At 37.5% G+C, this 22589-nt stretch overlaps 1 protein-coding gene across 2 annotated transcripts in view; it reads left to right on the top strand.

Moving 5' to 3' along the window:
• The window catches only part of DENND2D (DENN domain containing 2D), a 773347-nt gene that overhangs the window by 733291 nt on the left and 17467 nt on the right, over positions 1–22589 (top strand). For both annotated transcript variants that reach the window (XM_044076655.1, XM_044076656.1), the window contains exon 11: positions 13987–14226. In XM_044076655.1, the coding sequence (XP_043932590.1) occupies positions 13987–14226 (240 nt within the window). The remainder of the gene's footprint in view (positions 1–13986; positions 14227–22589) is intronic.

Here is a 22589-nt window from a genome sequence, read left to right as displayed (position 1 = left end):
TGACCTGACCAGGACAAGAGTTTTAGAAAAAACTGAATCAATGGCTGCATGAATGATTGGATGCATGCATGCATAGAAAAGAGAGGGAAAACATTTAAGATTAGCCATGCTTTGTGTAAACTGGTATGAATGAAATGATATTACTGCATAATATTTGGAACTGAACAAATGCTAAACTTGGTTCCTTCTGTCAACTGGCTCTGTCTGTTAAGGACAACCCAGTTAAAGTGTAACATGTAAACACATTTATAAAATATCCATGTTATTACTGGAAAAAAGGGCAAAGGCTGTACAGGTTAAATGAGGTGAGTCAGAGCTATGAATGATAGACTTTAATGGCAGGTGAGGACTGCTTTACACACCTACTGTGCCTCCCAACCCTTTTATGTAAGGTACAGATCTTACTTAGAAGTATATTTTATCTGTTCCCTGCTTATCACCCTGCCATACATGTTGTGAATTATGTTACCAGATTTTACTGTAATTCTTAATGTTGTCTGTTCAAATTATCCACCCCTTTTCTTTCTGTAAAATGTATATTTCCTGTCTCATAAGGCCATAGGTAAGTACTAGGCTAGTTGCCCTTGCTGGCTATTCTAAGCCCAGCCAATTTCCTTTTTCATGCTTGAATTAACCTGTCCCATTTGCCAGAGGCTGCCTTTACCCATTCCATGGTCGATATTTATATATTACCCCAATGGGAATAAGTGGGATCATATCATAGGTAACTCGACAGGACCCATGCATGGAATAAAGCATTTAGCAGCTGCCTTTGTCCATTAGTAGTATAGGGGCAGTTCTATTCTGTGAACAGCTGCCTCTGTCCATTAGTAGTATAGGGGCAGTTCTATTCTGTGAGCAGCTGCCTCTGTCCATTAGTAGTATAGGGGCAGTTCTATTCTGTGAGCAGCTGCCTCTGTCCATTAGTAGTATAGGGGTAGTTCTATTCTGTGAGCAGCTGCCTCTGTCCATTAGTAGTATAGGGGCAGTTCTATTCTGTGAGTAGCTGCCTCTGTCCATTAGTAGTATAGGGGCAGTTCTATTCTGGGATTTCCTTTATTACTTCAGATAGTGTATTTTCCATTGACTTTTTTGAAATAATACTAGTTACTTGGGTCCTGGTGAAGTCCTTTTTGTCATACCCAACCCCGAGCCCATAGCTCTCAACTGTGCCTGATTTCAGAGAATGTTCTTGATTTTGCCTTTGGTCTGTTTCTTGAAAAAGTTGTGGTTTAATGGCAAATTGCTAAGGATTATTGTCACTAAGTAATGGCAGACAGGTTCAGTGCAAACTTCTCCACCCCCTCCCCCACAAAAGAGCAAGTATCTATCCCTGCAGACGGCTGCCTCCCAAACATCTCAGATGCTCAGGTGAAGGCTGCCCTCTCCTAAGCAAAAAACGCTGCTTCCATGGGACCAGATGGCGTCCCAGGTTGCGTCCTACATGAACTACAAGAGGAACTAATCCCTCAAATAAAACAGCTATACAATCTCAGCCTCACTACAGGATATGTGCCCACAGAATGGCATACAGCAACAGTGGTCCCACTCCACAAAGGTGGAGCCTCTATGGACCCTGGAAACTATCGCCCCATAAGCCTGACTAGCTTAGTCTACAAGGCTATGGAGAGGATCATCATGGAGCTCATAAACAAAGACATTGGGGACCTACAGACACTAGATCCTACCCAGTTTGGCTTTGTCAAGGGCAGATCCTGCCTTTTGAACCTGGTTGACTTCTTTGAAACAGTCACCAAAGCCATAGATGAAGGGAAGGTAGTCCACGCTGCCTATCTGGACCTTGCAAAGGCATTTGACACAATACCCCACTCGGGCATCATAGATAAGCTATCCAGCTTAAATATAAACCCCTATGTCACAAGATGGGTCACAAACTGGCTCAAAGACAGAACCCACAGAGTGAGAGTTGCTGGAGCCATGTCAGACTTGAAACCAGTCACAAGTGGCATCCCACAGGGTTCTGTCCTGGGACCACTCTTGTTCGGTATATACTTTTCCGAGGTACAGGCAAACGTGGGAGGACTATGGCTCACCAAGTTCGCAGACGACTGCAAACTGGCGCCATAATCAACTCTCCAGCTGACACAAACATCCTTCAAAAAGGTCTCACAGAGACAGATAACTGGTGCCAGCACCATGGTTTAAAGCTAAATGCCAAAAAATGTATAGTCATACCCTTTGGCAAAAACAATGTGCCCACAAATTACCACATAGGCGGAACCCCATTAAGTACAGAGAAAGTTATTAGGGACCTGGGGACCCAAGTTGATAGCAATCTCTCCTTTGAAAACCACATTGCCAAAGTGGCTAGAAAGACCTTCTACATAGCCCACCTCATCATGAAGGGTTTCACATCAAGATCAAGAGAGGTAATCGTGCCCCTTTATTCATCCCATATCAGGCCCATCATAGAATACAATGCTCCTTTTGGGATGTACCTTACCCGACACCTGCAGCAATTAGAAAGACCCCAAAAGTATCTCACCAAGAGGATCAAGGGTCTCAAACAGATGCCATATGCTGCTCGGTTAAAAAAACTCCAGCTCTACTCAGTTGCATACCGCCTACTTCGAGGCGATCTATGCCTGACATACAAAGCTATGTCAAATCCAGAATTAATGGACATGCTCCACCTCAGTAAATCTAAATCCCTTAGAGCCACACGCTCGAGGGACTTGAACCTCAGCACAGAAATAAATAGAACTTGCTGGAGGGACAGGTTCATAACCCAGAGGATCCCTTCGCTCTGGAATAGAATTCCAGTTCATGTTAGGCAGAGCACCTCACTGAATCTCTTCAAGAAAAATCTCGATAAGTGGATGGGGGATCGTAGGTTTGTCCCAGAGATTACTCCCGTGTCACTATTAGACAGAGGCACAGTATACTCAAATCAAGGGGTGGCATAAGCCATACAGAATCAGGCTAGGCTTATAATTGCTCCAGGGCAGATAGCCTAGTATGAACCTATGAACCTATGAGTTTCAGACTTCATATCCCACAGAAAAATGCATGTTGATGCAAAATCTGGTATTCTAGCAGACTGCATAAGAACAATGTTTAAAACCTGTCCCTTTTTGTGAGTCTTTGTCCTCTCATTACTTTTTGGCTTTGCCCATGATTCCTGAGCTAAGAGGCTGAGAGGTCTTCCCAAGGCCTTTTTTGTCATCAGTACTAAGCATGTTAAGTTGTTGCACTTTCTTTCTTTGTATGGTTTCTGACTCAGAGTGTGCACTGTTTTTTTTTTCTTTCTCCTCCAATTTCCTTCTGTACAGTTTGTTTTCTGGAATAAGGAGGTCTCCAGAACTGAACGCATGACTCTAGATGACACTTTAACTATCTATACAAAAATATAATCACATTATTTTCTATTGATAATGCATCTTCGTCTGCATCCCTATATTCTGCAGCATATCTGACTGCTCTCACCATCTCCTTTGTTACTTTTACATTATCTCTTGTGGTTATCCCTAGGTGTCTCGTATTGTTGGATCAGCTTCCCTCTGTCTGTTGTGCTACTGTTTTGTGCCTTTCTTTCCCACACGCTTCCTTTTTTATGGAAGTTAAGCTTCTATGTTTTTGATGATTTGCAAATCATGATGAATAATTTCTTATCCTTTCCATACCTTTGTTTGCATCAGACTTGTTTTATAATCTTGTTACATTGCCAGCAAAAATAGCCTTTCTGCAGCTTACTTAGTAAAGGTGTTGAAAAGGATTAGTGCCATTGCTGGCTGGCATGGTACCCCTTTTATTACCCACTAATCATTACATAAAAAATATCGAGTTTCATCAGAGTAGATTCTTCACTTTGACCCTCTGTGTCCTATTAATACGTATTGTTTTATTCACCATTCCACTCTATAAGGTATTCCTAATGTGCTCCACACTTGATTGTGCGATTGTCTGTCAGATGTCTTCCATTAGGTCCAAGTAGAACGTGTCTGCATCCTGTTTGTGATCCCAGTATTCTGCTGCCTAGTCAAACAATCAAACAATACTAGATTTGTCTAGTGTAACACTTACATTATAGGTCCATGAGTCCAGTCATACTTCTCATCTTCTTTGCTCAACAATTCCGGACAAAGTCAAAAATAGCTGGGAACAAAGGGACTAAGTCAGATACAGACTTTTAAGTCTTGCTCTTGTAAACATAGAAAGTTGCTGGATTAACAGGTTTTGGCATTTTTGCTGAAGGATATGAAGTCTGAAACTCAAATGTCTATGACTGCAGTCCACAATGATTTGCTAGAAAGTCACAAATTTTATGAGAAACGGGACCAAATACATGAGGCAAAAATTTGGGGAGTCTGCAAAATTCTGTACAGTTGAGAGGTACGAGTCCAGTGTTCCACTGACTGTTCACATAATTGTAAATTCTTTCCCCAAAATGATTTTGTGATTTTCCTGAAGTGAGAGTCAGAGCCAGACTGACTGGCCTGTAGTTTCTTGCTTTCAGTCTTGTGTGGTTGAATTCTAACTGCCTTGCACCATACTAATTTCTCTTATAATTCATTAAAAGTTTGTTTGCTATTACCAGCTCTTCTATCTATCCTCCAAGATTGTTAAAGTGAATCCCTTTAATTTCAGAACTCCTCCTTCTGGAAAGTACTGGGTCCCGCTCACTTATACTAAACACTCTTCTTGCTGGATTTAGTATATACCCCTCCTTCTCTTTCTTAAATACTAAGTAGACTCATTTTAAGAGCACTGCTGTGTCTCTGTCCTATTTAACAAACTCCTGCAGGATTATAAATCATAGGAAATACAAGGCTACTGAGTCTTGTGACCATTTACAACTTACCAGGGCCACCCTCGGGCTGAACCTCCTCTTTCTCAAGGAGAGGCTGAACCTCTTTTTTCTCAAGGAGGTTCAGGCCAGTCAAGCCATGGGTGAATTTGCAAATGCCCATCCAGTTCTCCAGTTCCTATTTTAAAGACGATAATGTATCACATTGCTTAATATGCAGTAGAAGTCCATTCCAGAGGGTAAGAAGAGGCTGTGTAATTTTTGTATCCTTCCAATGTGTTTTATTTATCTGCTGGTAAAAATTTAGATCCTCTTTTCTGTTGTTTGATTGATTATTCCATTTGTGGATACACAAAAGATCCAAGACCATTGGGTCCCTAATGACTCAGAAGGCAAGGCAAAGATCATCCATCAGATGTCTGCAAGATATTGAATAAAGGGACAATGCTTCTAGTCTTTTCTGGTCATTTAGGGTTTTTTAAGCAAGTGATCTAGGACCCCCTGGGGTCTTTCTAGTTGTTGGATATGTCTATAAAGGTACATCCATAAGGGGGCATTATATTCTAATATTGGCCTAATCAATGCTAACTATGATTGAAAAATGGTTACTTTGGATCTGGATGTATCCTCTTGGTTATCAGTTCACTAAGTAGAAATAATTACTTACTACTGTTGTTACAAAATGCTGAAAGGAGAAGGAATTATCAACCCCTGTACTGAGGTCTCTAACAACATCCTTGTGTTGGAGTGGGGTATTGTGTGTGTCATATACCAGAGCAAACAGTAGTTTACCAAATGCAGCAGTGTTACAGACTTTAGTATTCAATTAAGCCCTCTATTAGCACATCAGGTGTTTATAATTGTATGGTCTAACATGGATGACTTGACAATGACTCCTAGTTTACAGTTTTCCACAAACGTCATTAGCTAGAGGTCTTGGTTTGTGGTCTGTTGGTTGAAAATGTATATGTCAAACAATACGGGTCCCAACACAGAGCCCCGCAGAACACCAGTGGTTTCTATCATGCTTTTTGATGAGGCACTTGCTTTCCACACAATATGGATGCTGCACTTTCTGCAATTTGCTATCTATCCAAAAAAAAAACAGTACCTTGGTATGAAAAAAACGTAACAAAGTGGTTTTAAAAAACAGATTGAGAGTTTATTCCAACAGATGCACGCACTATACACACATAAATGCATTTAAACACTAGTGTTTTCGTCCCATCAATAAAGACTTCATCAGATGACTAAAAATATTCTGTTTACCATTTATATAACCTCTAACATTTAAAATAAACCAATAAAATCTGTGCAAGCTTGCAAAAAATAAATAATAATACAAATAAAACCATCTCACACTTTCCTACTTTAAGTGATCTAAAATATTAAAATCCACTTATATTAAAACATATTATAAATAGTATTGTGAACATAATATAAACAGGTTCAAAGCATGAAAAATGTCAGTTAAAACTCTTACTTTTGCTATTAGTTTAAAAGGTAGAAACATTTACCATCTATACAAAAAATAAATAGTTAATTAAAAAATGCTCCTTCATACTGCTTGGTCATGTTTGGTGCTAAATCACCCTCTAGTGGACAAAGTGAATAATGACATTCTTAAAACACAACTAGGCAGATCTCATTTTTAATAGTGGTACTATGGATATGCTGTCATTTAAACCTGGGGTGTTTGCCGCCTCAAGGGAGATCTGCCACCATAATTCTCTAAACTCAATTCTCTCTTCCCATAATCCACCCCTGGTTTCTCTTTTCACCTGTTCCACTACAAAAAACATGAAATCTGCCTTGTGACATTCTTTTGAGTGTTTATATAGAGCATTATTCTTTTTATTCAAAATGTCATATTTATGTTCATAGATCCTTCTTTTTAACTTGCGTTCAGTCTTTCCAATATAGAAGGGTCTACATTCTATACATGTTGCAATTATCCCCATGGAATCACAATTGTAATAATTAGATCCTACAACACACTTTCCTACTTTCAATAAAAACATTGTCCACATTTGCAATATTCCCACATTGAGAACAGTGCCCACGTTTGTATGTTCCTTTCTTTTATTTATTTATTTATTTATTTATTTATTTATTTATTTATTTATTTTACATTTGTTGACTGGGCTAGTCTAACTGGATACATGTCCATTTTCAGTAGAGGCCCGGGGAGAAAAGCTCCAAGACACATACAAAATACAATATAGAAAGTAGTAGCAGTCCAAAACTTAAAAAAAACAGCTATTGTTCAATAAAAATTGTTATTAAAAAAAATACAAAATACAATAATCATAATGAGCATAACATGAACAGTAAACAGCAAAGGGTAATGTGCAAGAGAGGATACTATATACATATATACATATATACAGTATATACATATACATATATACATATATACAGTATATACATATACATATATACATATATACAGTATATACATATACATATATACATATATACAGTATATACATATACATATATACATATATACAGTATATACATATACATATATACATATATACAGTATATACATATACATATATACATATATACAGTATATACATATACATATATACATATATACAGTATATACATATACATATATACATATATACAGTATATACATATACATATATACAAATTTGATTTGCAATAACATGGTTTATTGATTCTTTAAGGATAAGACTATAAAGATGTAGAGTAATTATTAGTGAGAAGGAAGAACGTTAGTCAGGGTTAGTACAGGAGCATAGCCAGTGTGTATTGAGAAATAGTTTTAGATTCTTTTTAAAAAGTGTAAGAGAAGACAGAGTTATGAGTTCAGTGAGCAGTATATTCCATAGCTTTCCAACAGTATTAGAGAACAGGGAGTTGCCTGCTGAGTTGTTGGATCTGCAGGTATTGATCAGCAGTTATCCCCTGATTCTTACCATCACTTTCCAAAATGTTTTTCAAACTCTGCAAATTTTTATATACAAACATCAAGGGTTCTTTTGGTAACTTTTCCAAATCCAAAATATTAACAAATCTATTCCATTCTGAACTAATAATTCTCTTTGTGGGTCCTGTTAAAGCATTATATTCCAGCACTAAAGCTCTATCATAACCATGCTCTTGGTTGTTAACTGTATTTTCCTGTTCATTCACAGGCTCCCTCAAGATGGGCTTAAATTTATTCTGCCTGCCAACATTTATTTCATCCATAACCCCATTTACTAAGTCAGCCGGATAACCCCTTTCCATAAAGAAACCCTTCAACACCTCGGTTTCCTTCTTAAAATCATCTTCCAAGGATGTCATCTGGCTCCCCCGGACATACTGACCTTTTACTATGTTCCTTTTGTAATGGGGAGGGTGAGCACTATTGTAATGCAGGAAGGAGTTACAAAAGGTAGGCTTTCTAGATATCTTGGACTCAAATTTCCCTTTAAATTTATAGATTTCCACATCTAAATATTGTAAACGCTCATCTGAAAGATTATATGTGAAATCTAAAAAGGTAGTTGTACTTCTCATATAGCCCATAAATTCATCAAAATTTTCTCTGGTTCCTGTCCACAACATTACTATGCCATCTAAGAATATCTTATAGAAAATCCAATTAGATGAATATTCGGATCCTAATATGTATTTCTCCTCCCATTTTGCTAATACCAAATTACCCTTTACTTGTTGGTAGAATTCTCCTTTAAAAAATATAAAATAATTTTTCATCACAAGTTCTAATAGCCCCAGACATGTCAATTTCTCACTATGACTCATTTCTACAGCTTCGAAAATTGCTTCTTCCACCTTACTCATACCCTAGTCATAAGAAATACTAGAGAATAAATCTATCACATCTATTGTGATGAAAATTAAATTTTCCTGATATAATTCTTGTTTCATCTCCCTCAAAGAGTCCCATGAATCTTTCAAAATAGCTTTCCTTTTTGTCCATAACCTTTTAAGCTTATTATCCACATATTTTGCTAATGGGGGGGTCTTAGACTCTTCCGCCGAAACAATGAGCCTTAGTGGGGGATCAGCTCCATCCTTGTGGGTCTTAGGAATCCCAAACATGGAAGGTATCCTTGGCTTATCCACTTTCAAAAATGTTAATATTTTACCATCTATTAAACCTTCCATGCACATATCTTCTAGTGTGACATCAATTTTACTATAAGCAATATTTACCAAATTTTTGGATACACTAGCGTATTTTACATCGTCCCTCAAAATTTGGTTCATCTTCCCTGCATATATAATATTATTCATCATTACCACCCCATCCCCCTTATCAGGCTTCATAACACGAATGGGACAAAATGCTGGTGTTTAAATGCATTTATGTATGTATAGTGCGTGTATCTGTTGGAATAAACTCTCAATCTTTTTTTTAAAACCACTTTGTTACGTTTTTTCATACCAAGGTACTGTTTTTTTGGATTATTTGTCACTTTCCAGTACCCTGCTCGTATTAAATTTGATATCTATGTTATCACAGAGGAATTTATTTGTAATGCACTGAGCTTACTGTCTTCATGGGATATGGTCTCAAAGGCCTTGACCAGGTCGAGGTATGCCACATGAACAGCATGGCTGTTGTCTGCATCTTGTGTTACTCTTTCAAAGAATTTAAGCAGATGTGTTAAACAGGATCTACCTTTCACAAAGCCAAGTTGCTTTAGGTCTACCCTGATGAGATTTTTAATGTCACAGTTAATCAGGTCCATTATAATATGCTTCATGGCTTTGCATATGAGACTCTTCAGGCTTACGGACCTGTAATTCCCAGGGTCGGTGGTGGGGTCAAACTTGTGGAGTGGCATCACCACTGCCAGTGGCTAAACTCAGGCTAAATAGTTTAATGAGATGCTTCATCAGGGCTTACTTGGTGCTGTTTATTAAATATCCAGGTATATTGTCAGGTCCCATAGAAGAGGTATTTTTAGAATTTGAGAGAACCCTTGGTACATAATCTTTGCTAATGATGGTGGTCTGAAAACTTCAAGGATATGTGGGCTTTGAATTGTCATTTCTGGGGTGAAGTTGGCATTGAATCTGTTAGTATGTGGTGCTATTCTAAATAGGTTTAAAATAATATCGGGCATTATTTCCTTGAGTCCCAACTCAAGTTAGCTTTGGAAGCTAAGGATAACTACAAATCCTTCTTTATCAAAGTTCATGAGCTGCTTGATTTGAGGGTTCTTAGATCTGCTGCATACTTCAAGGAGTTATTTATTTAATGTATAGTTTATTTATGTTGGTGCACCACCAAGGTGGTTTAATTTTAAACTTCCTGTTTAGATCGGGTAGGTTCTTTCAATTGTATACAGTTATCAAAGTTGGTGTAGAATTCTTTTGTGTAACTCCCTGCTGAGTGATGTCTGGGGTTAGGCTGAAATAAGAGAATCTTGAAGCATTACCATCGAGTTCTGTGTCAGGCAGGTTTGCTTTCCTTTATTCTCTTGTATGTATGCAATAAGTTTTATCTCCATTCTTTATTCTCTTGTATGTGTGTAGTACGTTTTATCTCCATTCTTTATTCTCTTGTATGTGTGTAGTAAGTTTTATCTCCATCCTTTATTCTCTTGTATGTGTGTAGTAAGTTTTATCTCCATTCTTTATTCTCTTGTATGTGTGTAGTAAGTTTTATCTCCATTCTTTATTCTCTTTTGTGTGTGTAGTAAGTTTTATCTCCATTATTTATTCTATCTTATGTGTGTAGCAAGTTTTATCTCCATTATGTATTCTCTTGTATGTCTGTAGTAAGTTTTATCTCCATTCTTTATTCTCTTGTATGTGTGTAGTAAGTTTTATCTCCATCCTTTATTCTCTTGTATGTGTGTAGTAAGTTTTATCTCCATCCTTTATTCTCTTGTATGTGTGTAGTAAGTTTTATCTCCATTCTTTATTCTCTTGTATGTGTGTAGTAAGTTTTATCTCCATCCTTTATTCTCTTGTATGTGTGTAGTAAGTTTTATCTCCATCCTTTATTCTCTTGCATGTGTGTAGTAAGTTTTATCTCCATCCTTTATTCTCTTGTATGTGTGTAGTAAGTTTTATCTCCATTGTTTATTCTCTTGTATGTGTGTAGTAAGTTTTATCTCCATCCTTTATTCTCTTGTATGTGTGTAGTAAGTTTTATCTCCATTCTTTATTCTCTTGTATGTGTGTAGTAAGTTTTATCTCCATCCTTTATTCTCTTCTATGTGTGTAGTAAGTTTTATCTCCATTCTTTATTCTCTTGTATGTGTGTAGTAAGTTTTATCTCCATCCTTTATTCTCTTGTATGTGTGTAGTAAGTTTTATCTCCATCCTTTATTCTCTTTTATGTGTGTAGTAAGTTTTATCTCCATCCTTTATTCTTTTTTATGTGTGTAGTAAGTTTTATCTCCATCCTTTATTCTCTTGTATGTGTGTAGTAAGTTTTATCTCCATCCTTTATTCTCTTGTATGTGTGTAGTAAGTTTTATTTCCATCCTTTATTCTCTTTTATGTGTGTAGTAAGTTTTATCTCCATCCTTTATTCTGTTGTATGTCTGTAGTAAGTTTTATCTCCATTCTTTATTCTCTTGTATGTGTGTAGTAAGTTTTATCTCCATCCTTTATTCTCTTGTATGTGTGTAGTAAGTTTTATCTCCATCCTTTATTCTCTTTTATGTGTGTAGTAAGTTTTATCTCCATCCTTTATTCTCTTGTATGTGTGTAGTAAGTTTTATCTCCATCCTTTATTCTCTTTTATGTGTGTAGTAAGTTTCATCTCCATTCTTTATTCTCTTTTGTGTGTGTAGTAAGTTTTATCTCCATTCTTTATTTGCTTTCATGTGTGTAGTAAGTTTTATCTCCATTCTTGACTGAACTGACAATCATTTCTTCTGTCTGACCTCCAGATTTCTGAATACCTTGCCTTCTTCTTTCCAATTTGCTGTGCATTCTCAGGTACCTTTTGCAATATATCGTGCTTTATATTTCCTTGAATACTGTGTTGTTATTAACATTTTGTATCTAGTTGTTTGAGATCCACAGTATTATTTATTTTCCTTTTATCTTGATTTGCATATTTATTTCATGCATGAGTATGTCACTTTTGTAATGGCAGAGACAAAATGGCCCCACTGCTTTCCCAGACTACCATTCTAACGTCTTTGCCAAGCACATCTGAGGCCTTCCCCCATTTTGACAAGATCTGCCCCCCCCCCCCCCCCCAACAGCAGAGTTTTCAGTTTTAAGTGTTTCGGCTCTGTATTTGGAAAAAGATGAATTGCACTTGAACAGGTGTTCCCAAACAGTTGTATTATGCAGATCTAAAAAACCTTCAGTCCATCTCACCATATGAGAACACTAGGTCTAGGATTTCTTCTCCTTGAGGATGGCCTAATACTAGATGTCTGAAGCCTTTTCCTTGTTAGCCATCAGAAATGACTCAGCTCCTTGGCATTGCTGCAGTCAGAGTGGTGAAACTGTAAGACAAATTAATATCCCACAGCAGCAGTGCGTTTTAATGTTCTCCCATTGGAATAACTCATTGTATGAGTTTATGAACACCGTACTTACCATGGGGAAGTTTTCATATTTAACTCCTTGTGTAGATGGCTCAGCCATTCCTAGTTTTCATGATGACCCATAATGCCTCCTTTCCTTTTTGTATTCTGCTGTTCTTTTTCTTAATCTCTCTGTTTTTTTTGTTTTGTTTTTTGTTTTTTGTTTTTTTTATAAAGAGGGTGGGTTTCCCTCAGTACAACTAGTTGTACATAAAACCTTAATTCAAGACCTGATTGTCCGACAGACTGTGCCATCAACCTTCACCTTTTTTTTAATTAACAGCCCTTGATGAAGTGGGAAGGACAAACTCCCCATGCAGGGAGCTTCCCCATCTGCCACTTCTTGAGTAGTATCATTCAGATATGCATATTCTCAGGTGAAGATTGAAAATGTGATGTAATGTTCCGTGGATGCATTGGGACTTTAAGGTGTATACAATTACCATACAACTTAGATTAAGAAAGGTTTCTAATGTAGACCTTCAACACTTTAATATTTTTAGTATAGTTTGAAAGCAGAGTGAAAAGTTCAACAGCTTTTTTTATGCTAACACATTCTCCAGGTATGAAACTTTCGCAGATTTCATGCTCCCCCATGCAGGGAGCTTCCCCATCTGCCACTTCTTGAGTAGTATCATTCAGATATGCATATTCTCAGGTGAAGATTGAAAATGTGATGTAATGGTCCGTGGATGCATCGGGACTTTAAGGTGTATACAATTACCGTACAACTTAGATTAAGAAAGGTTTCTAATGTAGACCTTCAACACTTTAATATTTTTAGTATAGTTTGAAAGCAGAGTGAAAAGTTCAACAGCTTTTTTTATGCTAACACATTCTCCAGGTATGAAACTTTTAATATTATCAGAGCCTAATTCCCAGAATGCACTATTCTGCTTTTTTATAGAAGTTCCTTTCCTAAGACTTAGAAACTTTTCAGTGTATTCCCTTACCTGATGTCATGTTCTGATTTGAGTTCATTCTTTGGGACTTCCCAGTAAGATGTGCTTCAATTAGTCAGTTCCGTTTTGTATACTAACTTGCCATTGGATCAGTACTCTGGCTGCTCGGGTTATGCTTCATTTACTAGAAACACCACCTTCTGAAAAGCTGATATCCAGCTTTTAAACTGGGCTCTGGTAGCTCTTCATACTAGAATTACACTCCGTACATTCACAGTTCCTAAACAATGCCGTCAGTCCATCTTGTGAGCTGCATTAATAGCATATCATGACATCCTGTGGCTGCAGAATTCTCATCTTGCACAGATTTTGGAACACATAGCAGTTCTGCTATCAGCATTATATTAATCTGTTGTTTTATGAGTCCCTCTTCCTCTCTGTCTTTGGCCTTGAAGTCTTACTCGAGTTTAATATGTTAGTAACATGGCATAACTTTAAGCTAAATAAGGTTAGATTATTGAGGAAGTGAATAAATCTGTCTCTGTAATAAAGAGTTTAGTGTCTTTAAAACCTTCTAACACAGCCATGTTAGCTAAGATTAGAGCACAGTGAGCTGTTATTGATGGTACAGGTCTGTGAATGTGTTGAACAATGTAATCTTTTTCTCAATTGTATTTGCCAGTTAAGTGTCCATTGTGCATTATTGCTGTGGCTGTATGCCATGAAGATAAGTATAAGAAACACATGTGCTATATTTTCTTTCCCATAGCTCTAGAAGAAGTGAACAACATTGTAACAGAGGCCTTTATATGTTTTTTTGTTCGGACTGTTGGTCACTATACACAATACCTTAAGAGAAATGGGGCACAAATGGCTCAGTTTCAAGAGAAACCATTCCGCAAGTCTCTGTCATCCAGATCAATCAGGAGGTGTCTGAAGAAATTTATGACCACTCAGATGTTTTCTGTGTTTGTTGAGGAAGCTGAAAAGAGACCTGTGGCACAAAAAGGTAAGAAATATAAGTCAATGCAATCAGTTTACATAATGTGTCAATGGCTTCTTACTGACTGTAACTCCTTAGAGTGCATTAGCTTGGTAGGAACTGAGAGAAAAGTCTGGTCATATAGTGGAAATGTATCTTAACACTTTGTAGAAATTAAAATGAAAAAAACATCATCTCTTTTTCTATTAAACAGAGTGAATTAGTTTCATAAATGATAAACCCTTGAACAAACTGCAGTGGACTTTCACAGATTTCATGCTGTTAGAAGTTTACTATAGCAATAACCCACGCCTGGGTGTGGGTAATGCTGGATTTACCCATGGTTGGTGTGGTTTGGTCATGAGGGTGAAGCCGGAGTGGCCAAACAAAGACAACCGTGGGTAAATCCAGCATTACCCACACCCAGAAGTGGGTTATTGCTATTATACAATGACATTATTTAAGAAAAAAAATAATTACTTTTCTTAAATAATGGCATTGTATAATGCCTCCATGCTGCCCTTCCACAGCTGTCTGGTATTCTGCCGCAGTTCTGATGTACTGCGCTTGCATATGCTTATGCAGTACATCAGAGCTGTGGGCAAAAGCAACGGAGAAAGCAAGATCTCTGTTGCTTTTTACAAACTGTCTCACTATGTTAAAGGAGTTTAACATAGCGAGACACGTTTAAAAAAAGCAACGGAGAATCTACGTTGCTTTTTTTAAAGCTGTCTCGCTATGTTAAACTCATTTAACATAGCGAGACAGTTTTGAAAAAAGCAACGGAGAAAGCAAGATCTCCATTGCTTTTTACACACTGTCTCGCTATGTTAAACGGGACTGCTTTAAAAAAAGGAACGGAGAATCTCTGTTGCTTTTTTTAAAGCTGTCTGTGTTAAACTCGTTGAGACAGTGTGTAAAAAGCAACGGAGATCTTGAGTTCTCTCTTGCTGTAAAAAAAGAGTTATACTAATGGAAAAAGTCCGGGCGACCGGACCTTTTTCCATTACTATAACTCTGATTTACAACATGCATGCTGACCAATCAGCATGCACGTTTTGGAATATTAATGGGGGGTCGTTGTATAATACAGAATAACACACAAACAAGAGAGGTTCTGTACCAAAATGTATGCACAAATGCACACACAAACACACACACACACACACACACACACACACACACACACACACACACACACACACACACACACACACACACTATGCAAACAATACACTCTAATAACTAAGGAAAGTCTGTGAATGATTCCCATGGTCATAGATGCATATGTTTTATAACAACTTATTACTGTTTGGTTAAAGAAATGCAAGGTGTTAGGTTTTTTTTCTTCCCTTTTTGCCAAGAATATTTTGCACACTTAGCATTGATACTACAATAACATTAGATTAAAGCATTTTCCTTTCACTTACTTCAGCATAATGAACACTTCTTCACTTTATCTGTTCACAGTGTCTCACATGTAACTCAGGGATCTGCTCAGCACTTTGTAATTGGATTTGAGAGAGGGGCATATGCAAAAACTAAATTTGGTTGTCAACTCAACAGCAGCACTATAATTTAATTCAGTTTATTAAAATAACAGTGATGTTATCAAATGTAATTCTTCAGGCTACAATTTCTGAAATAGAATAATGTAGTAAGCTGAACTAGATTTAGTATTTTGTCACTACAGCATAATTCTTTGTTTCCCAATGAAGATAACACCAGTTTTGGTGACATAGTACTCTAATAATTCCCGCTGCTTTAAATATATTCCTCCTGCACCCTCCTTGCTTCCATTATTGGATATTACTTTTCCCCTCACCCTGCCCATCTAACCCCTTAAATGTTTCAAATGCTTATTTCCTTTTATCTCAGTATTTTAATTAATAACACGGGTTACATTGTTGTAATTTAACGGCATGTATAATGGATTGATTTACTGCGTTTGTTAAACATGATGGTTTGACTGGGCAGAGACCATCTTCAAGAGAGACCTGGAGAGAAAAGCTCCAGACATACAGTTTCACTAAATTAACATTTATCAGGCTAATTTAGACAATTTAGACAGTTGTTAGGTATATATAAATATAAATATATATATATATATATATATATATATATATATATATATATATGTATATGGTTCCCTATCAGAAGCCTGAAACACTATAAGCCTGAAAATCAAAATCCTGAAACCAAAAGCCTGAAAATTAAAAATCCCGAAAACCCAAAATCCTGAAACTCAAAATCCTGAAAACACAAATAATGCTAATATGTCACTATAAAGACACTAATATCTACCAACTGACCCTGACCCTAACCCTAACCCTAAGGTCCGTCACTATCGCACACTCATCTGACCCGCGCCCTAACCCTAACTCACTTAAACCGCCCCTAACCCCAATATTTGTCACTATTGCATACATGCCTAACCTGCGCCCTAACCCTAACTCACTTAAACCGCCCCTAACCCTAACATAAAACCAACCACACACTTACCTGAACCCAACGCATGACCTAACACCACAGGGCTAACAATAGCAAAGCCACAATGACGTCAGTATGTCCATTTTGTGTTTTCAGGATTTTGAGTTTCAGGATTTTGGGTTTTCGGGATTTTGAATTTTCAGGCTTTTGGTTTCAGGATTTTGATTTTCAGGCTTATAGTGTTTCAGGCTTCTGATAGGGAACCATATATATATATATATATATATATATATATATATATATATATATATATATATATATATATAAGAAGGGATATAGCAAACATTTACAAAAATTATAAAATAAATGCAAAGTTTATCTACATATTACAGAAAGGAACTGAAATTCAGCATGTGACATGCCATTTTAAAACATATGGTTTTAATTGCATTTCAAACCATTTCCCTGCAACTGTCAAATCTGTAACCTCCTTTCCTGCTACCACTCTTGAATTTTCCGACATTGGCTACCAACCTCTTGAGGGAGATGTTTTATCTCTTCTCCTGATGAGTTGTTACCATCCCAATATCAGGCATTTTAATTATTCTTTGTGAATGAACACTTGCCTGTTCTTCTTTCACTTTGATTTATATCCTACTATCATCTTTAGTGTTTCATTTTGTATTTTGGGGTATCCTTGTGATTTAATTGCAATGTGTATTTTGGAATGTAGCTGGTCAAAAAATCAACATTAGAATTTGTAGAGAATAAACCTAAGAGATTTAGCAGACTGATAAATTCAAGACTCTTTGTCAAATTTAGACATAAAGGAAGAGTTACTGTATGAAGAAACTCTTGTGAAAGATCACACATGGTGGTGGAACTGCTTGAAGTTTTGCAGATTCCTGGCTTTGGTATCAGCCACCAAAAAATGGGCTCAGATTTGCCAGTACCACTCATTCAGAGGTATGTATTGGGCAGCCATTCTGCAGACCAATTTAAGCCTAGCCAGTAACCTGTATTCAGAAGTTCCCCCAGCCCAAAGGATGGCGATACAAAATAGACCAGGGAGAATCTGAGGGTGCTGATCCAATTAATTAGGTTTACCTTGAAGGTGGCAAGGGTGCTACTCCTTGACTTGTAGTGGAAGTTTGCTCCAAATGTGGGGAATACATAAAACAAAGTACTTCATTTACTCTCCTCAAACATAATCTGGACAAATGGATGGGAAACCACAAACTCACCCCTGGTATAGATCCCTTTTCCCCTTTAGATAGGGGTAACATGTAAATGTTCTAACCATCGCTGGGTTAGTCTTCCTTAAATTACAAGGGATAAAAATTTCATGAAAAGGTAGGGTTAGGCTTCTAAAAATCTTCATGAATAAATAGCCCATGAACCTTTTGGAATATGAACCTGTCATGCCAATGTGTTTTATTTATCTGTTGATGAAGGTTTAGTTTGTTTAACATGGTATTTGAGGAACCATTTGTTCTGGAAAGTAACAGGAGGTCAGAAATCATTGGCTCTTTCATGGCTCAAAAAGCTAGACATAGAGCTTCATGGAGAACTCTATAAGAAACTGAGTATAGAAAGAGAGGGCTGTCAGTCTGTCCTGGTAACCAAGATTTTTGAGGACACTAATCTTTTTAGTTAGGAATTTCTTAGGTCTCTCGTGTTAATTGATATGTTTAGACCAATACAAGCCAAAAGAGGCACTGTGTTCAAAAATGGGTGGTATGAGATATGAATAAAGGTAGATTAAAGCTTCTCTGAATCTAGAGGAGATGCCTTTGGAAGTTAAATGTGCTAGACAAACTACTGTGGTGAAACGATTGTCAAAAGATACAGAATTATCAACAAGAATGCTTATAGTCTTTATGACAGTATCTGACTGGAAGAGGTTGTGATCTATATGGTATGGTATGGGAGATGTTGGTTTTCCAAAGTCAACTGTACATTTTTCATGCTTAATTTGAGACTGTTGTACTTGGATCAGTTCTTAACATCCTCTAACCCAGGTTGGAGCAATTTTGCGTCAGTGGAAGATTAAATAACAACACCCATTTTGCAGACATCTACTAACTTTGACTTGGAGAGTTGACTTGAAGGCCTGAGAAATAGGTGCCAAATAGGAGAGGACTCATCACTGAACCCTGCAGTATACTACCGGTATCTATTTTGCTTTCAGAAGCAGCACCTGCAATTCTAAACACATAGGTTCTGTAATGCAATATAAGGATTTATATTCAGATTTATGTCTGTCAGTAATGCCTGCATGAGAAATAGTGTCAGAGGTCTTGGACTCATCCAGATATGCTGCATACGTAACTGTACTGCATAACCACTACCCAGTGCTTTGATATGTTTTTTTTAAAGAAATTAATGGGGTTAAAGAGGCAATCAGGACTTTCCTTTGACAAAACCAAATTAATGAGAGTAGAGTGTTAAGAAAGAAGCCTGAGATAATGCATTCCATGTTTTACATATGAGGCTAATGAGTCTATATTTACGATGGTCTTTGTTTGGCCCACCTTTGCAAAATTGCATTACGGTGGCTTCTTTCCAGGCTTCAGCAGTGTATCCGGTGGAAAAGGCCGGATTAAAGAGGTTAAGTAAGGGTTGAAATGTGCCACACTTGATACTAAAAGTCAGAGAATATGGTGTTTTATCTGGGCCTAAGGATGAAATGTTCTTACTTTTGAGAGGACTGGCAGGTGGACTAAAATTTGCATTAAATTTGTCAAGTAGAGTATTAACAATTTCTTTGGAATCAAAGTGGGCAGTATAACTGTGGACTAGTTCTAGACATTTCATCAAGTGCCTGGGCTGGTCTCTGATGTGGCACTTCACCCCCCCCCCCGGAAGAACAAAACAAAGGTCCACTCTGTGGTCCAAGTCAAATTCCCACCCTCGCCCTGAGACCTCAGTTCTTCAATTAAATAGGAAAACAAGGACATGTTTTTTTTCTTCTTTTAAACTGTCACAAGCCATTTGCTGAATTGCCTTTCTATAGAGTGATTGAGAAATGCCAGTACAGAAAAAAGAATGCAGAAACTGCACTTCCAGTTGTGCTCCGAAACACCTCTGGCTCAGGAAAGTTGCCTCCTTTGCTACACTGCTGGGGTGATAGTTCTTCACTTGCTGATATTTGAAGTTCATATTCAGCTTTAAGCTTCATAGTTGTTCCCTAAAGCCAGGTCACTGAAATGTGCTCTTAAGGTAGATAGAACAAGACTTCTCCAGGTCACTGAAGTGTGCTCTTAAGGTAAATAGAACATGACTTCTCCAGGTCACTGAAGTGTGCTCTTAAGGTAGATAGAACAAGACTTCTCCAGGTCACTGTAGTGTGCTCTTAAGGTAGATAGAATAAGACTTCTCCAGGTCATCAAAGTGTGCTCTTAAGGTGATAGAACAAGACTTCTTATAAGCATTAAGCAATCTGTTTCTCTTGTTACATAAATTGCATTAAATTTGTCAGCTAGGATATTAACTATTTCCTTGATGTCAGAATGGGTAGTATAACTGTGGGCTAGTTCTGGACACTGTTGGGTATTGCAAAGCCATAACTGGCTCATGTAGTGCCTGGGGCTGGTCTCTGATGTGGTACTTCATTCCCCTGAGCTCTTCATTGGAAGAACAAAAAAAAAGCTCCACTTCTTTCTCCAAGCACATATGGCAGTGTACAAGAAGGAGAAATATTTGTGAGGACAAGATGTACGGTACTGGGGCCTGCAGTAGAATGGTTAGCTATTTGTAAAAGGAAGTTAACATTTATAATATCAATGAATCATTGGGCATGCAAACCATTGGTTTTGGTGTAGGTCATTGAGTTTATCGATGGATAGTTGAAGTTCCTCATAAGAAGGTATTGGGCTTAATGGTAACTTTAGCTAAGATATTAAGATAGCTAATGTGCTCAGAATGAGATATACGGAGTATTCTGTAGTTACTTATGCAGTGGTACTTAATCTTGCTCTGTAGAGGCACTTTTTACTATGCTCTTTAGTCACATGGGATTTGGACAGGGTTGATACAGTTGTCCTCTTAAGAAACATATTTCCATCAAAAGACTGGAGAAGCAAGAGGGAGAGATGGTCCACTTCCTGGATAAAAGAATCGTGTAGAAGATTGGGTGGCTGCTGCAGAAGAGTCTCAGCCTACCTTAGTGGGCAGGTAAAAAATAATGGTCTGAAATGCAGACCACGCTGCATTTAGTCCACTCCTTTGTACATGGAGGAGATCATTGGAAATCCAATAGCAAGATGTGGTTACTACAGTGGTGATAATGGTGTCTTTGAATATATGATTAGCTGTAAACAACAGGTAAAATTAGACACTAACTTTGGATATCCATCCCCAGGCATTGACGTTATCAGTGTCAATATAACAACTGTTATAAATAGTCAGAATTAATGAGTCTAATGCCTGGAACATGGTACGGATGACACCTCTTGGGGGGAATAAATGTCATTTGAGGATCCATTGGGGTCTGACTCCTGGGTGTTACTGGATAAGTCAGATGTTTTATGACACCAGACAGAAATAATCTGTCTCCAGCAATAAGAAAATAGAAAAATATTGAACAAGAAAAGGTTAATGCAAGAGAAGGACAATTGTCTCAGGCGCCCCATGGAGGGAGACCCACAGTGGGATAAAAACAGGGTTAGGACACCTAAATGGTGAAAGCAAACTAATCTCCTGACCCTGAGGTGAAAACTGGGCTTCCATCATAGTACAGATGGGAAGGGTGGGTGAAAACCCCCCTGAGCAAGTTGCTTCTGCAGGCAGTGTTTCAAGATAGTATGAGTTTTAGCCTCATTTTCCATCCATCTTTTTTTCTTTTTTCAACCATTTGCCTTTTTGGAGTAGTTAAAAGCTGGTAGGAGGATGCCCTAACTGAAATGAAAGATAGTTAGCCTCTAATAGTTAGCCTCTAATATTGTCTCTGCCATCACATAGTTTTCTAATGTTCTCTGACAGCACCTTGTAGGAGTGATTTTCATACTGACGATGATTGCAGTCAGCCCAAGGCAGTCACAATGGTTTCGGGAAGGTCCTAAACACAAAAAAATGCATATTGAAATTAAATAATTTCTTTAGCAAAACCAGTAATGTAAACAGGAGCATACAGCCTAAGGTCCTGAAAAAAAGTAAGAAAGAACAGAAAAGAGTAAGTAAAAACAATGTAAGAATGTTATTTTTATAAAAGTAAGTGGAGTGGATGAAAGAGAGTATAATCTGACACAAGTTATCAGAAAAAAATACTTTAATATATCCAAGAAACTTTGAAGCAACCTAGTGTCATTCACAACCATTTTAAGATGTTTAGCTTCTGGGAAGTTGAGCATAAGGAATTAGGGGGCAGGGTTTGCAGCCTTTTAAAGTTTGGGGTCCCATGCGGTCCTAACATTGGAAACTTTAGTCCAGGTTAGTTCAGATAAGTTCTTAAGCACTGGTCTACAACACTATTTCTGTACAACATTCACCCATATTTCCTTTTTTGAAGTAGCATTGGGTCATTTCTGCTTGCAAGGGTTGGTACAGCTGCACTTCATCATTCTAAGTGCCCTGAACTACTTTTATTAGCAACCATCAGAGTGCTGTAGTAGGATGACTGTGGTACAAGCCTTTAAAACCAGTGCACTTCCAGGACTTACTTGCCGACCAATTTAAAAAATGAGAACGTGTATTACGTATCTTGTAGACTTAGTGGTCGATTGTAGCTTAATATTATTCTTTTCTGATACATGACACGTTAAAGAGCAGCACCGCCTGTATCAAAGGACATCTGTGGCATCTGTGGCTGCAGAGTGGTTCTGTAATAGTGATATGGAGAGCATCGTCCATACTTAGTGCCACTGCAGCCCTTTGAACTACACCATCATCTGCCATATTACAGTACTTTATCAGGTCTGCAGCAGACCACAAAATTAATATTATTCAACATAAATGTTATG

The sequence above is a fragment of the Protopterus annectens genome, chromosome 7.part0 (assembly GCF_019279795.1).
Source record: "Protopterus annectens isolate FY-2018-M chromosome 7.part0, PAN1.0, whole genome shotgun sequence".
In the NCBI taxonomy this organism is placed as follows: Eukaryota; Metazoa; Chordata; order Ceratodontiformes; family Protopteridae; genus Protopterus; species Protopterus annectens.
This window is presented reverse-complemented; position numbering and strand designations above follow the sequence as displayed.